Source organism: Phyllostomus discolor, chromosome 7 (genome assembly GCF_004126475.2).
Source record: "Phyllostomus discolor isolate MPI-MPIP mPhyDis1 chromosome 7, mPhyDis1.pri.v3, whole genome shotgun sequence".
Taxonomy (NCBI): domain Eukaryota; kingdom Metazoa; phylum Chordata; class Mammalia; order Chiroptera; family Phyllostomidae; genus Phyllostomus; species Phyllostomus discolor.
The window spans coordinates 124,949,503-124,963,046 of record NC_040909.2 but is presented as its reverse complement, the minus strand read 5'-3'; the positions used below and the strand labels follow the sequence as shown (position 1 = coordinate 124,963,046).

Sequence of the window (13,544 nt, the reverse complement as noted above, 5' to 3'; positions counted from 1 at the left end):
TCCCTGGCGTGCTCTTCCACCTCCAGCTGCCGTGCAGTTATTAGTTCCTGGATGGCTGCTTCAGCAGCATCACTCTAGTACTTGCTTGTAGCAGGTATTAATAATAAGCAGTGTGTAAAGGTGCCCAACTCAAAGGTTGCATGCGTGTAAGGATTACTGCTGATAACCCTAATCGTAATCACAGTCTTGCCTTGGAGTTAAGTTAGGGTTCTCGTGGTTCTGAAGAACAGGAGTCTGAAGGCGGCTTTAGCGAACCCGCACCACTTGGCGGGGTGTTCCCGAGGTACAAACAGGAGTCTTTGACAGGGCTCAGAGCAGAGTCGCGGCGGGGCCTCAGGAAGAAGAGAACTGTGAATTGGAAAGCCAGCAAGAATCCAGACAACGCTCTGCTCTGGCTTTCTTGTTTCTCCTTTTTTCTCTCTACTTCATTTCCTATACACAACATCTCTGTGACTCAAGTCACAGATGGGCAGGTGGCCTCTCACTGTGCTCAAGCTTGCTCACTGTGGCTAGGAACTTCGGACCTCTCTCAAGTGCTTTCTCCGTTTCCTCTTCCTGCTCCCAACCATTTTCCACCCCTCCTCATCCCAGCTCCGGATGGATGCCCTGGACAGGGACTCTCCTCGCCCCCGTCTTGATCCAGTCCATCCCGGACAGCGGCAGCATTGTACTGTCCACTGTGCCTTCCTCGCTGTCCAGAGTCATCCCCTGTGGGCATTGTGAGGCGGTCAGACACCCTCAGAGGTGTTCACCTCAGTTATCATGTAGTGGACACTTTCATTGTACTTAATCAGTGACGGAGATACAAACTTATCCAATTAACACTGTTTGCATTCATACTTAGAGGAAGAAGCACATAGCTTATCAAGATGGAGTTGTGGGGAAAAGTGAGTTTTGAAGACTTCTCTCCCACATGGCAAGAAAGAGCCGTTGTGTGTTCTTGACCTAGAGATTGTCACAGAGACGTGTTGGGAGATAATGGGATGTGATCCAAGGAACTGAAGTAAAACATCAGGTGTGGAATGACACCAAGTCAAGGAAAAGGGGGAGGGACCAGCCAATAAGAGGCAGGCCGGTTTCCCTTAATGAACATGACTGTCTGGGCACCACATGTAAGAATCTACTATGCTGTGGTCTAGGCACTGTGCATATTTAATGAAGCCTGCACCCTGCAAATAAGATCTGTTTTGAAGTGGCCAAAATATAATTAGCCTTTCTGTGTGGTTCTTGCTGTATTGGGTCCTCAAATTGAGACATGTATGTATTCACTCATCTAATAGCTAAATACCCACTGGTCCCCACTGGCCCCCAGGCAAACCGTAGGCAGAATGGTTATCAAACAAACCTTTACTCGAGTGTTAGTATGAATGAAGTTCTTTGCTAGGTACTTGAGCAAGCACTTGATGTTCTTTAACTCATTTACTTCTCACAAGAAACACAACGAGTGCTTCTCCCATTTTATAGAGAGGAATTCTGAGAGAATGAGGTGACAAGGTCAGGATGACGAGGTTAAGGTTTGGGAAGGCTGAAGCTTGACCCAGATGTGTATGACCACAGAATCCTTGGTTTTATTTTTTCAGTGTTGGGGGTGTGTTGCCTAGGTTATCCAGCCTGTCTTATTGACTGTTTGAAGGACGACTTGAGGAGCACCCCTTCCCTATCACAGACAGCTCCCAGGCTAGTGCTGACATGGACCAAGGGATGGTTAGACCATGATAAGCCACACATGGGGTGGCAAATACTGTGTCTGGGGAAGCTGGGGAACAGGCACCTGCCCCTTCCTAGGCAGGGAGCCTTGGGTAAGCTCCTTCCTTCTCTGGGCTTCGCTGCCCTATGCCTGTCAAAGGACCTCCCTACCTTATAGGTGACCGTGCAGAGTGGAAGAGTTGATGCCTCTAGAGGTCCTGGAGCAGCATCTGGACAAAGTCAGGGCTCCCACATGTTTCATTGCCATTCGCAAAGCACTGTGTACTGTGGGAATGTGTACTCCTGGATGCAGTCAGGCAGGATTCGGAGAGCAGAGAGGCTTTGACACTGGGTAAGGAGGCAAATACTGGATATTTAAAGGAAACTTCCGTGAACAAATGACTTCATTTAGTCCACACACACTTACTGAGCATGCACTGTGTGCCGGGCGCCCAGCCAGTGTTGGTTGTGGGTAGATAGGCATGGTGCTGTGAAAGCACACGGAATGTTCTGCACCCAGGCTTAAAAAAAAAAAAAAAAAGGACGAATCCTAAGAAAACAGCCACAAGGAATTAATTATCTCTAAGAACAATTATGGGCACGACAAAACTAGGGTTGTCTCAAGGAGATATCAACCGAGTTTCTTCACCAAGCCCTTTCTTAATTCTTCATTCAAGGAACTGTTTTAGCACACCCTCGTGCACCGAGGGGTCGCACACACAGATGCACCCCTGTGTCCACCCCCACACTACAAAACACGCCACTGCCCTTCACTTAACAGGATGAGTCTCCATATGCCCATACGACTTACTGCGTCCTTTCGGCCACCGGCATTCGACAGCCACCAAGTGGGAAATCCTGAACTGAATGTGTGCGCTTCCGTCACTCCTCTGGCCTCGGCTCTCACCGTTCACTGAAATGTACTGATCACAGCAGCTACCACCCACGTGGCTCTTGCTGTGTGTTAGAGCTTTTCGTGCAGCGACTCACTGAACCGGGAAGAGGTAGGACTAGGTAACTGCTGAGCACGGCAAAGCAGCGCAGTCAGGGGCGGGAACGCAGACCCCGAGTTGCAGGGCCTGAGCTAGTTTCCTGGCGTTGGCGGTTCTCAGCTCTGTGACATCTGTCTGAACCCTGGTGTACCTCAATTTCCTCATCCGAAAAGTGAGAACAGTGCTGAATACCCAGTAAGTGCTACCAGTGTGCTTGTTGAATTATTTTTTAAAGATTTTATTTATTTATTTTTAGAGAGGGAAGGGAGAGAGATAGAGAGAGAGACATCAATGTGCGGTTGCTGGGGGCCGTGGCCTGCAACCCAGGCATGTGCCCTGACTGGGAATCAAACCTGCGATGCTTTGGTTCACAGCCCGCGCTCAATCCACTGAGCTATGCCAGCCAGGCTTGTTGAATTATTTTAAGTGCATGAAGTTCTTTCTAGCTCAGACAGTTGCAACGCCTTGCTCTGTGCCCTGAATCACAGCGAGGCATAGACAATAGACTCCTGTGGCTCCAGGGCCAATGGGGGGACATGGTCCGATGAGGAGGCCTGCGGGAGCCGGAGCAGCTGCAGGCGGACTTCGGTCCAGGGCCCTGGAAGCCTTGACACCTGAGGCCAGTCAGAGCCAGAGCCCGTCTCCAGGAAGTAAATGCAGAGGTCAAAGGCCACGAGATATTACTAATTTCCTGGGAGTCTAGGACCGAGGCCAACAGCAGAAGCGAACTGCTTTTGACTGTAAATAGAGCAAGACTCTAAACCCCCTTCAATTAAACCTGGCGATTTAATCCATATGTTTGAAGACAGACACCTCGAGAGAAAATCCCCTCTGAATCAAGACTCACGCAGATCTACATGGCAGAAAAAGGGACAGGGAAAGGTGCCAAATTGAAAAATGACAAACTGCCACCAGGAGAAAGCCAGTTTTTAATATGCTTTAACTCTTTTTCTTTATCCCCCCTCAAGCTCTCTCCATTTGAGGGATGTTCTGTAACTCGGTAATTCTTCAGCCACATGTATGATCTATAGATAGATAGATAGATAGATAATGATCAAACAGGTTTGGGAAATGTCTTAATAAAAAAAAAAAACAACCTTTTATATTGCAGTGCTTCTCAAAGTCGTCAATAGTATCCCCACATTGGCCGTGGTGCACAGGACGTGCTGGATTCTATAGATCATAGGAAAAGGTGACACAGCAGGCCTGGGGCTGCTTTTCTGAAAGGTGCTGCTTCCAGGGGTGGCCCCTGCAGGTGTCTGGCATTTGGATTCCAGGAGGGTCCCCCCACTCCTTGATCAGGTGGTTCACATGCCTAAACTGTACAAATGGTGTCGTTTCTGCTGAACTCTGACCTTCTTCCTGAGTCTGGAATCAGGCACGTGGTAGGCAGAGGATGCACACGTGATCAGTCCCCAGGAAAAACCATGGGCACCGCATCTCTGATGAGCGTCCCTGGTGGACATGTCATGCCTGTTGTCATCACTTGTTGCCGGAGGCATTAAACGCATCCTGTGTGACTCCAGTGGGAGAGACCTCTTGCAAGTTTGTGTCTGGCTCGCTCTGGACTTCACACCATGTGCACTTTCCATTGCTGGTCTTGCTTTGTGTCCATTTTCTGGAAAGTACATCTTAGCTGTGAGTACAGCTCTGTGGTGAGTCTTGTGGGTCCTACTTGGGAATCACCTACCCTGGGGCTGTTCTTAGGGATCCCTGTCACAACCAAAGTCCTTTTCTCCACAATGCCTTTTCAACATCTCAGGAGTCACTGAGGTCCAACAACATGCAGTACAGGCAGTGGCAGTTCAATCCCACAAGTTAGAGGCAGAGATCATCCCACATCACTCCTCTGGGCTTTCTGGTGAACAACGTTAGGGTTCCTAAGGTCCACAGGGAGATCAAGACCAAGTGACGCCTTTCCTCCTGGCTGGGACACATAGATCAAATAGATACTAACAGAGCAGAACTTGCAGACATAACCTCATCTTTCTTTTAGAGCGCTCATGCAGGTAGGAATGGTAAGGATGGGACCAGTAGCCTCAAGATACAGGCATCTTTTATGATCTTCCATTTTTAAGCTTAGCCATTTAGCCCAGGATAACATCATTTATATACATTTATTTATATAAAGATTTTTTTTAATTTTTATCCTCACCCAAGGTCATGCTTATTGATTTTAGAGAGAGGGGAAGGGGGGCGAGAGAGAGAGAGAGAGAGAGAGGGAGAGAGAGAAACATCCATCAGTTTCCTCTCATACGTGCTCTGACCGGCAACCAAATCCACCACCTAGGCACGTGTTCCCTGACCCAAAATCAGACCCACGACCTTTCACATTATGGGCTGGCACTCCAACCAACTGAGCCACACCAGCCAGGGCATATTAGTGTTTATATAAAAATGAATTACATAAAATTATATATGTACATATGATTTCTTTCATACATGTAGTCAGACAGCCTTACTACAGGGACTTGATGGCTTTTTGAGCCTTGTGGCTGAGCCCGTGGCTTCTCCCATGGCGAGTATGATTCCTCTGAGTTCGTTTTACAGAAAAACCAGATGCTCCCAGGGTCTCCTGAGAGCAGGTAGGCTGCCGTGGTGCATGAAAAACCAAATGGAGAGGGCGATCAGCCCCAGCGTGTGTTCTTCCAAGTACCTTTCTCCTCCACATTCTTCATGGCTGACTCGCCCTCTGTGTTTTTCACAGCTGCCACAAGTTATATTTGTGTATCCTCTGCTGCGGGTAGGGGACTGTGCTTCCTGCCATCCAGCCTGCTCCTGCCTACTTCCTTAGCGTCGTGTGTCTAGACCAGCCTGACCTGCTTTCCTTTGACGTATCTCGCAGCCCTTGTTGACCCGTCTCCAGGTAGAAGCCACTCTATACCAAGAACCCACCAGTTATTAGTTAGTTTGGCTGGTTCCTTACCAAGCTGACCAGCAGACAGATAATTCTCTGAACAGTGCACCTTCCTCGCTGTCTCAGTACCTCAAGGTTATTGTGCATCATGCCTCCATTGATGTGCATCCTCTGTGCTTTCTGGACCTCTCCAAGTCCCAGCACATGCCCTACTCTCCTCTGCATGAAGCTGGCCTTCTCTACTGCACCCTGTGGAGCCTGCTGGACCTTGAATTCCCACCCATATGTCTGTCTTTAGCAGACATCTTTGCACTTGTCTTTTTTTTTTTTTTTTTTGGCTTGTACGTGCAGCACAATGACTGAGCTCCCATTTAAGAGCCACTCATTGCACTAGAAAATAGATACCAAAAAAAAAAAAGGAGCAAAGTCCCTGCCTCCAAGGAGCTTACTGTTCAGTTGAAATGCTGTACACCTTGTTATGCTACTATTTTCCCACGTGCTAGGGCTGACTCTTCTCTGCATCTCCAAACTCCCCGAGAGCAATGAACTCTGCTTGGGTTTTTCGTGTTTCCAGAGTCATGAATGTTCAATGGTAAAGAATTGTTAAGAACTCAGAAAAAAAGCCAGTTTCTGTCCCATTCCTAAAGTTCACGAACTATATTTGCTTCTATTTCCTCATCCATAAACTGGGAATAGTCATGTCTACCTCTTACAGTGTTGAAAGGGCTACTTAGAAACTGTTTGTAAGTGCCTGGCACTGGTCCATGCATGTACAAATCACTTAAATAAATGTTAGCCGTGATTCTTACTAAGCAAGCCTGTGACACGGAGTCTGAAATATTTTTTCCTGGAACTTTGACCTCAAAGCAGCACCGGGAGGCTTTTCCCGGTGGGCGAGATCCTGGCATTGTGCTGTCAACCTCCCCACGTCTGGTCCACCCTGAGCAGGACGGGAGGAGTTAAAAGAGAAAGCGGCTGTGAGTCAGGACACCAACAATGCATTCAAGACCCGCCTGGCTCGCTCCGCACGGGAACGTGGGTGTCCACGTCCATTTTTGGTGTGAAGGACACCAGCCCTAGCTTGCTCCTTTTCCTGACAGTCACTCAAGGCGGACTGGAGGCTGGGAAGAAGGAAAAAAAAATCTCCATTTACTGACTAAATGCTATGCTGCCAGCTGCCTTATATACATCCTTCATCTTCACAACATCCCTGCCAAGAAGGTGCTCTTATTCCCGTTTTATAGATCGGAAAACTGAGCTTTAAGGAGTTTAAGTAACTTGGCAAAGGTGCACGGCTAACCCAACACAGATCAGAAACCTTTGCCCTTTGCGTCCAATGCCCTTCATTCAGTGAGTGAATCCGTGGAAGTTCTGGCCTGGTTTGGCCTGATGTATCTGCTTTTCCCCCTTCTACAACGACCCACTCCCACTCCATCCAACGCTCCCACTGGTATGTGGTAGAGATGACAGCTCCTCGGCAAGCTTGAAACTCCATTGTCCTAATACAATGTGACAAGTGAGTTGCCTGGAGCAGAATGTAAGGAGGCAAGCACTCCCGGGCTCACATTTGTGTGGACCACTATTCCGTTTGTGCTGATGCCAGCCCTGCCCCTCCCACTCATTGTCCCAGTGTCCAGCTACCAGGGCTTGCTAGAGGAAACCACACGCACCAAGACCTCCCTCACCTTGACGATCAGGACGGGCCTGGGGATGGCTGGCAGACTGTTGGGCACCCTCACTGTTCTCAGATGGCACATCACCATTTCTGTATGGCTCCTTCCCTCCAAACTCTTCCCTCTCTTCCAAAACTACCTTTCATGACTTCCTTTCACTTGGCTTTCCCTCCAAAACCATAATATAGCCATACAGGAGGGAGGAGACCCCAGAGACCCTCTCCCAGGGCCCCAGATTTGGTTTTGACCCATGTGTTAACTCCAGCGTGTGAGTAGTGACTGGTACAAGAGAACTGTGGGGACACACCAGGGCTTAGTGGAAAGGCGGTGCCCTGGGTGAGCAGGGTTCACCTTGGACGCAGGATGCGGGCGGTTGCGTGTGTCATCGTTGGACCCCAGGCCTACACTCACCTTACAGAAGAGGAAATTGAGACCAGGAGAGGGGAAATGACTTCCCCGAGCTCAGTCAGCTAACTCATGCAACATGCGGGCGGGAACCCCGATCTTCTGCTCCTGGCACGTTTTCTCCGCTGCATCAGGAGATGGGATCCAGCCCACCATGGACCCTCTTCTCCTGGCTCCCTTACCCCGCGAAGGAGGCATGTTTTGTATTCTGGCTGTGCCTACTTTCACTCTCTCTCAAAAACCTGTCCCTGTAATTGAGTACAGGCAATGTGGTTCGGGGCCACGTACATCAGAAACATCTAGAATATTGATTCAAGATGCTGAGTCTTGGGACATTCCCTAGCTCAGAGTCAGAAAGTGATTCACTCACTACAGTTGAAGAAGTTCTAATGTGGAATTTGGACTGTTTATACTTATGACTTCTTATTTAGTTTGTTTTTCTTTCCTTTGGGGCATTCAGTCAGTACCTCCATCACTTTCTGATATTTCCAGTTCTCGGTCAAATTCAACAAGAAATGAAAATTACCACACTTTTCATCAAGCTGTGATTTGACCAGGACGGAAATGGGAGAAGGGAATTCTCAGAACAGGAGACGTTCAGTTTCTCATGTGGGTCATGATAGAATTAAACAGCAAGATCCCTTATTTCCCTGCTGGTATGTTTCCAATAATTCAAAAAAATATACTGTCGAACATGGTGAAAGCTCTTAAGATCTTCATTTTCAGTTATAGGCAAATATTTCCAAATACACGTCAGTGTTTTCTTAAAACACCTTTATTAGAACTTGGCTTAGCACTTGAAGCAGGGTTGGGCATGGGCTGTACTTGCAAATGAGCATGTCTGGCACATGAGTTTTTTCCAAAAAAAAAAAAAAGATTGAATTAGCTACTGATATTTAAGAATCAGGATATTTCACATTTTTAAGTTATACATTTTTGTCTGCTATTTAAAAATTTTCACAATATCTTATACTGGGCCACAGCCTCACAATGCAGCAACCAGGAGCACAGCAGCTGCTCGCTGGAACAGCCGACACCACACTAAAGACATTGGTAGATTCTTTAGCGTTCCACCTGCTGAGAGGCGGGGTCTGGGTGCCCTCCTCCCCTGGAATCTGGGGAGGCCTAGTGACTTCTCTGACTGGGGAAATGCAGCAGAGATAATGCATGTCAGTGCTGGGGACCAGGCTTAAGGAACTGGCAGCAGCCACTTTCTGTCTCTTGGGACCCTTGCCCAGTGGAACGAACCACCCTATAATAGGTGTAACCTCTCCGAGACCGTCGTGCAGGGAGGAGCCCAAGCCTCATGACGAGGTCCTAGAAAAGAGGCACCACATGGAGAGAAAGACACAAGGTCAAGGAGCACCGAGGCACCAGACACGTGACTAAGGAAGCCGTCTCGAAAATGGAGCCTCTGTCCCCACCAGGGGGCACTTGGATCAGAGAGGAACCTCCCGTCAGATCCCCCCATGAATTCCTAACTGACAAAAGCACGAGTGTGATAAAAACCACTGCTGTGAGCCTCCGCTGTGGAGTCGATACCTGAGACCAGAGTGTGTGTCTCCAGTTCACGCTAGCCCCTCCCCTCTCTGTCCCCTGGCCTCTCACCTAAATTACTTCACATCTGGGCTCCTGTAGGAATTTGGGGTTGCAGTTCTCATTTAAACCATGGCCCAGTGAACCTTGAATTATGTGAAATTTGGCAATTAAAATATTAAAAATGTACATATATTTATGACATGATTAGGTTGTGAGGGTTGGAGGGTTACAGAGAGCACTGGAAATTTCTACTTGCCGTATTCTCTTCCATGGACCACCTTGCTGGAGGTGAAAAGTGTACAAGTTCAAGGATTGGTCAGCTCTTTCTGAACGTTGGCTTCCTTATGTATAAAAGCAGGTCCCATTCATCTTCGACCTTCGTTGAGTCTGTGAGCAAGAGAGCTCAGCCCTGGGATGATTTATTTCGCGTGTGTATTGTGGATCTTGTAATGTATGAGAAAGTATATTTATTCCATGGCAAGCCAGCCTGTGGGGCAGGAGAAAATGTCTAATTCTTTGTTGAAGCCTGTGCCTTTCTCATCTCCTACCTCCAGCTCCCAGTAAATATTTGCTGAATAAATGAATGAACAAATGAACGTGTGTTAGTCACCGAGGGTACAAAGAAAGACAAATGAGACGTGGGCTCTGCCCCTGGAGGAGCTCACAGTCTATCGAACACAGGCAGCAAATTAAATACTGGTTCTGCCTCCTGGGTAGCACATTCTTTTATTCAGAAACACCATTTTATCTGTGTCTAGCCGCTGTTCACATCCAACCCCGGATGAACCGACAAGCTGCAGAAAAACGTGCCTTGCAGGAGCCCAGAACGGGGCGGAGGACTGCAAACCACCTACCCCAATGAGGCAGCCTTCTCACGCCGTGGTTAAGTCATGAGAAGGAGGCAGGGAGGAGCACCCCGTCAGAGCTGTGGGAGCCGGGGTGCGGTTACTCAGAGGCCCCCTCAGGGACCCGTCAGCCAAGCAAGAACAGAGTCACGGATGCATCATTCCATCAGCCTGTGCTTGCTCTGACCGCAGGACCCGCAGCCAGGCAGCTCCAGCAACAGCGGTCCCCGGAGCCGCAGCTGGAGCTGAGAGGGGCGGGGCCCGCACCAGAATTTGGTTTTGTTTATTAAGAGATGTGAAGAAGGCCCTGATTTTCATCAGCCTGCCCCATATGGGTGTACAGAATGATCTTTTCTTCCTTCCCAAGTGTGTTTGGCAAAGTGTCTTCTCCCCCTTTCTTACTTTATAAGGGAGGCCTTTGTGAAGCTGGACAGACGAAGCAGACTTTCGTTTAATATCGAAGATAAGTGGCTTCTTGTTCTTTATTCTCCCAGTGAGATTCTCAGTGTCAATGTATTGACACGATCAACATCGTACAGAGTGTCGATGAAAATGCATTTGGGTTTGGAAGATTTCTTTTTGTCCATGTTGAACAGCGAGACCGTGATGATGTCAGGGGATGGTTAGGGAGCCAGGCCCCGGTTCTCTAGTCCATTCCCACGTGGTGGGGCTGTGTCCTAGGGCGGCGAAGCTGAGCCCTGCAGGTGGGAATGGCTTTCTGTCTGCAAAGCAGAACCTGCTAAAACAGTGAAACCAGAAGTTCATTTGCTGTGTTTGTTCAACAGACTCTGAGCTCCTTCAAGTAGAAATCCTACAAGAAAGGGCAAAAACCAAGAACAACAGCGACCAGATCCGTCTCTTCCCCAAGTGAGGAATATTGCACAGTAGATAAGGGGCCTCTTAGATTAGGAAGGTTTCTCTCCCCCCAGCCGTGGCTGTGCCTTCTGCATGGCCAGGAAGCTCTGGCCCCACAGCTGATGGAGAGCACAGGCCTTCACCAGTCCACGGGGGAAAATATCTTTAAAAGAGATCTAGACTCACTCAAACGCCAGCCTCCATGAAGAATAAAGTCAACTACGATTCTCAACACCACACTTTTCGGAAGTTGGGTCTAGCAGATGGTAATGTAGAATAATTTTCAGATATTTGAAAAATGATGAAGACCAACATTTTGTCACTCCAGAACAAGCGAGAATTAAGAGGAGGCTTGAATTCTGAACGATGTGATTCAGACTAGACTTCAGAAGGACTTCCTGACAGGCAGAGCAATCCATATTTTTTTTATTGTGGGATCTTTCCTGCATTCCTCAAATGCAAAAGTGTCATCTCTCTACTATAAAATAAGCAGTTACTTTGAATATCAAAACCTGGCCTTTATCTTTCCATCAGTTTTTCATGCAACAAAGATGGAGCGTGCATGTCAGCCCATGCCAGGTGCGGTGCCGCAGTCCAGGGTCACAGAGGGAACAGACATGGACCAGGTCCCCCAGGGGCTCACTGACTGATGCTTCGAGTGCCGTATCAAGTTGGCGGACACACATGTAAATGCAGATATATAAATAAATAAATTCTAATACAATGAATTAGTACAAAGAGCTGCCCCGGTACTGTGTTTATACTTCTGGTTATAGGCAAAGTAATTAGAGAGTGTTTTGCAGAAGAGCTGACATTTGGGCAACATCGTGAAAGATGAGTGCTGGTCTGCAGGGTGGGCGTGAAGGTACAGCCCACACACGTGTGTGGGGGAGGCGTGGAGCTGGGCTGTTTGGACTCTGAGTACCGTGCGATGGGAACAGAGGTTTCTTAGCAGGAAAGATGGAGAGGGCCGGTGATCAGAGTGGAGTCGAGCACATAAACCCCAGTTCTTTAGAGTGTCTCTTGAGATTCTATGACTCCAGTGCTTTATTTACTGTAAGTCAAGTCCTACTGCAGTAGGGCCATCCCGAAAATAAGACATTCCTTGTTTGGCCTTCATTTGTAAATTTGTAAAACAAAAGAGTCATTGCTTGTTCGTTTCTGTGAGTGAGGCGACTCTTCAGGCTGGGAATATTTGCCATCCACATCAGACACGTGTGAATATCCCTTCTTCCAACAGGACACACTTGGAATCCTGACACAGAAAGCTGAACTGCGCTTGGACTTTGCGTAGGAGGTAGGTGAGGGGAGAGCGCAGGACAGCGAGGACCTGGATGAGGCTGGAGCCCCAGAGCATAGCCTTTGCCCGAGAGCCCTTGCCGACATAGTGTGTCGTGTGAAGATCTCACCTGTGTGTAGGGGCAGAGAGGGCTCAGAAGCTGGGGAACAAGCTTCTAGTAAACACTGCCTCTGAGATCCTAGGATCTGCCCCACCAAGGAGAGAGGTGCAGCGAGGGAAGCAGGGGCTGGGAGCTGAAGTGAATCAGCTCGGAGAAGCCCTCCATGCACAACTGTCTGCTGCGTACCTTCTGTTCCTCCGGTGCTGGGCTAATGCTGGAAGGCAAATGCCGCCCATTCCCTTCCAGGCAGTGGCCCAGGTCTTCTCCCGAGACAGGCATTTCCTTTGCAAGACAGACTGCTGAGCAGGAGCAACATAACACGAGATAACGAAGGGGCTGGGGAGAGAGTGCTTTCCCATGTAAGGAACCCTTAACTCCCCTAATATGGTAAAGCATCCCGGGCATGGCAGCAAGTTTTAAGAAATGACTTGCTCAGGGTGGCTGGAGTCTGGGGTTCGTGCTGGGGCAGTTTGGACTGCTGAGACCGGAAGTAGATGAAAGCGAGCGGTGCTGAGGGGCTGAAGGGCCTCCACGCACACACGCCCAGCAGTCACCCAAGGGCGCTCTCGTGCCGGTGCGATGGTAACGCAGAGAAAACCGGGGAAGAGCACAACTGCAAAAAGTAGGTGGTGTTGTGACTAAGTACGCGAACACCGCCTGTGCATCCTCTGGGGAAATGAGTCGCATTAGAGAAACGAGTTGCAGAATCACAGCACACGCCAGTCCCCACCACGGTAGCCTTGCTGGTCATTCCTAGTTTTAACGAGTGGCTTTGTGATCAGTGTTCATTTGGAGGATGGAAGAGGAATTTTAGTTTTATTTTCAATCACATAAGCTGTATGTAATCATTGCCAGAAAATTTTTAAGAAATAGCTATGCAAAAATAAGTCAAGTTACTCCAAACTCCCTATGCAGAAATGACTGTCAACATTTTGGTGCATACCGTTTCAGACTCGTCAATATGTGTATTTACAGACACTGATTGTTCTGTTGTTTATTCTGTTCTCTTAGTTTACATTTGACTTTTCAATAGTTTTCGTTTCCTGTGTCCCCCACTCCACCCCTTTTTTTTCCTAAGTGGGAAGGACCAGTTTTGTTGTATGACCTGAGATTTTCTTTGATCCCTTCCCTCCTCCCCAGGCCATTTCAGGCATTTGGAAAGCATGGCATTTGTTTAAAGTTTCCTCCGATAGTTACTGTCCAGTCATTAAATAACACTGATACATGTTCACAACCTGTGATCCAAACCGAAGCTTCTCACATTACTAATATGGAGAAAGAAAGAGTAGCTG

The 13,544-nt window shown here is 48.3% G+C and overlaps 1 protein-coding gene across 3 annotated transcripts in view; it reads left to right on the top strand.

Annotated features, from left to right (window-relative positions):
• SAMD12 (sterile alpha motif domain containing 12) overlaps positions 1–13,544 on the top strand; it is a 344,026-nt gene that overhangs the window by 211,825 nt on the left and 118,657 nt on the right. The window contains exon 5 of one of the 3 annotated variants that reach the window (XM_036031372.1): positions 10,783–11,135. The exons of the other annotated variants lie outside the window; for them this stretch is intronic. Within the exon in view, the coding sequence (XP_035887265.1) occupies positions 10,783–10,868 (86 nt within the window). The 3' untranslated portion in view covers positions 10,869–11,135. Of the gene's footprint in view, positions 1–10,782; positions 11,136–13,544 lie in introns of those variants that run through there. 3 annotated transcript variants of the gene reach the window in all.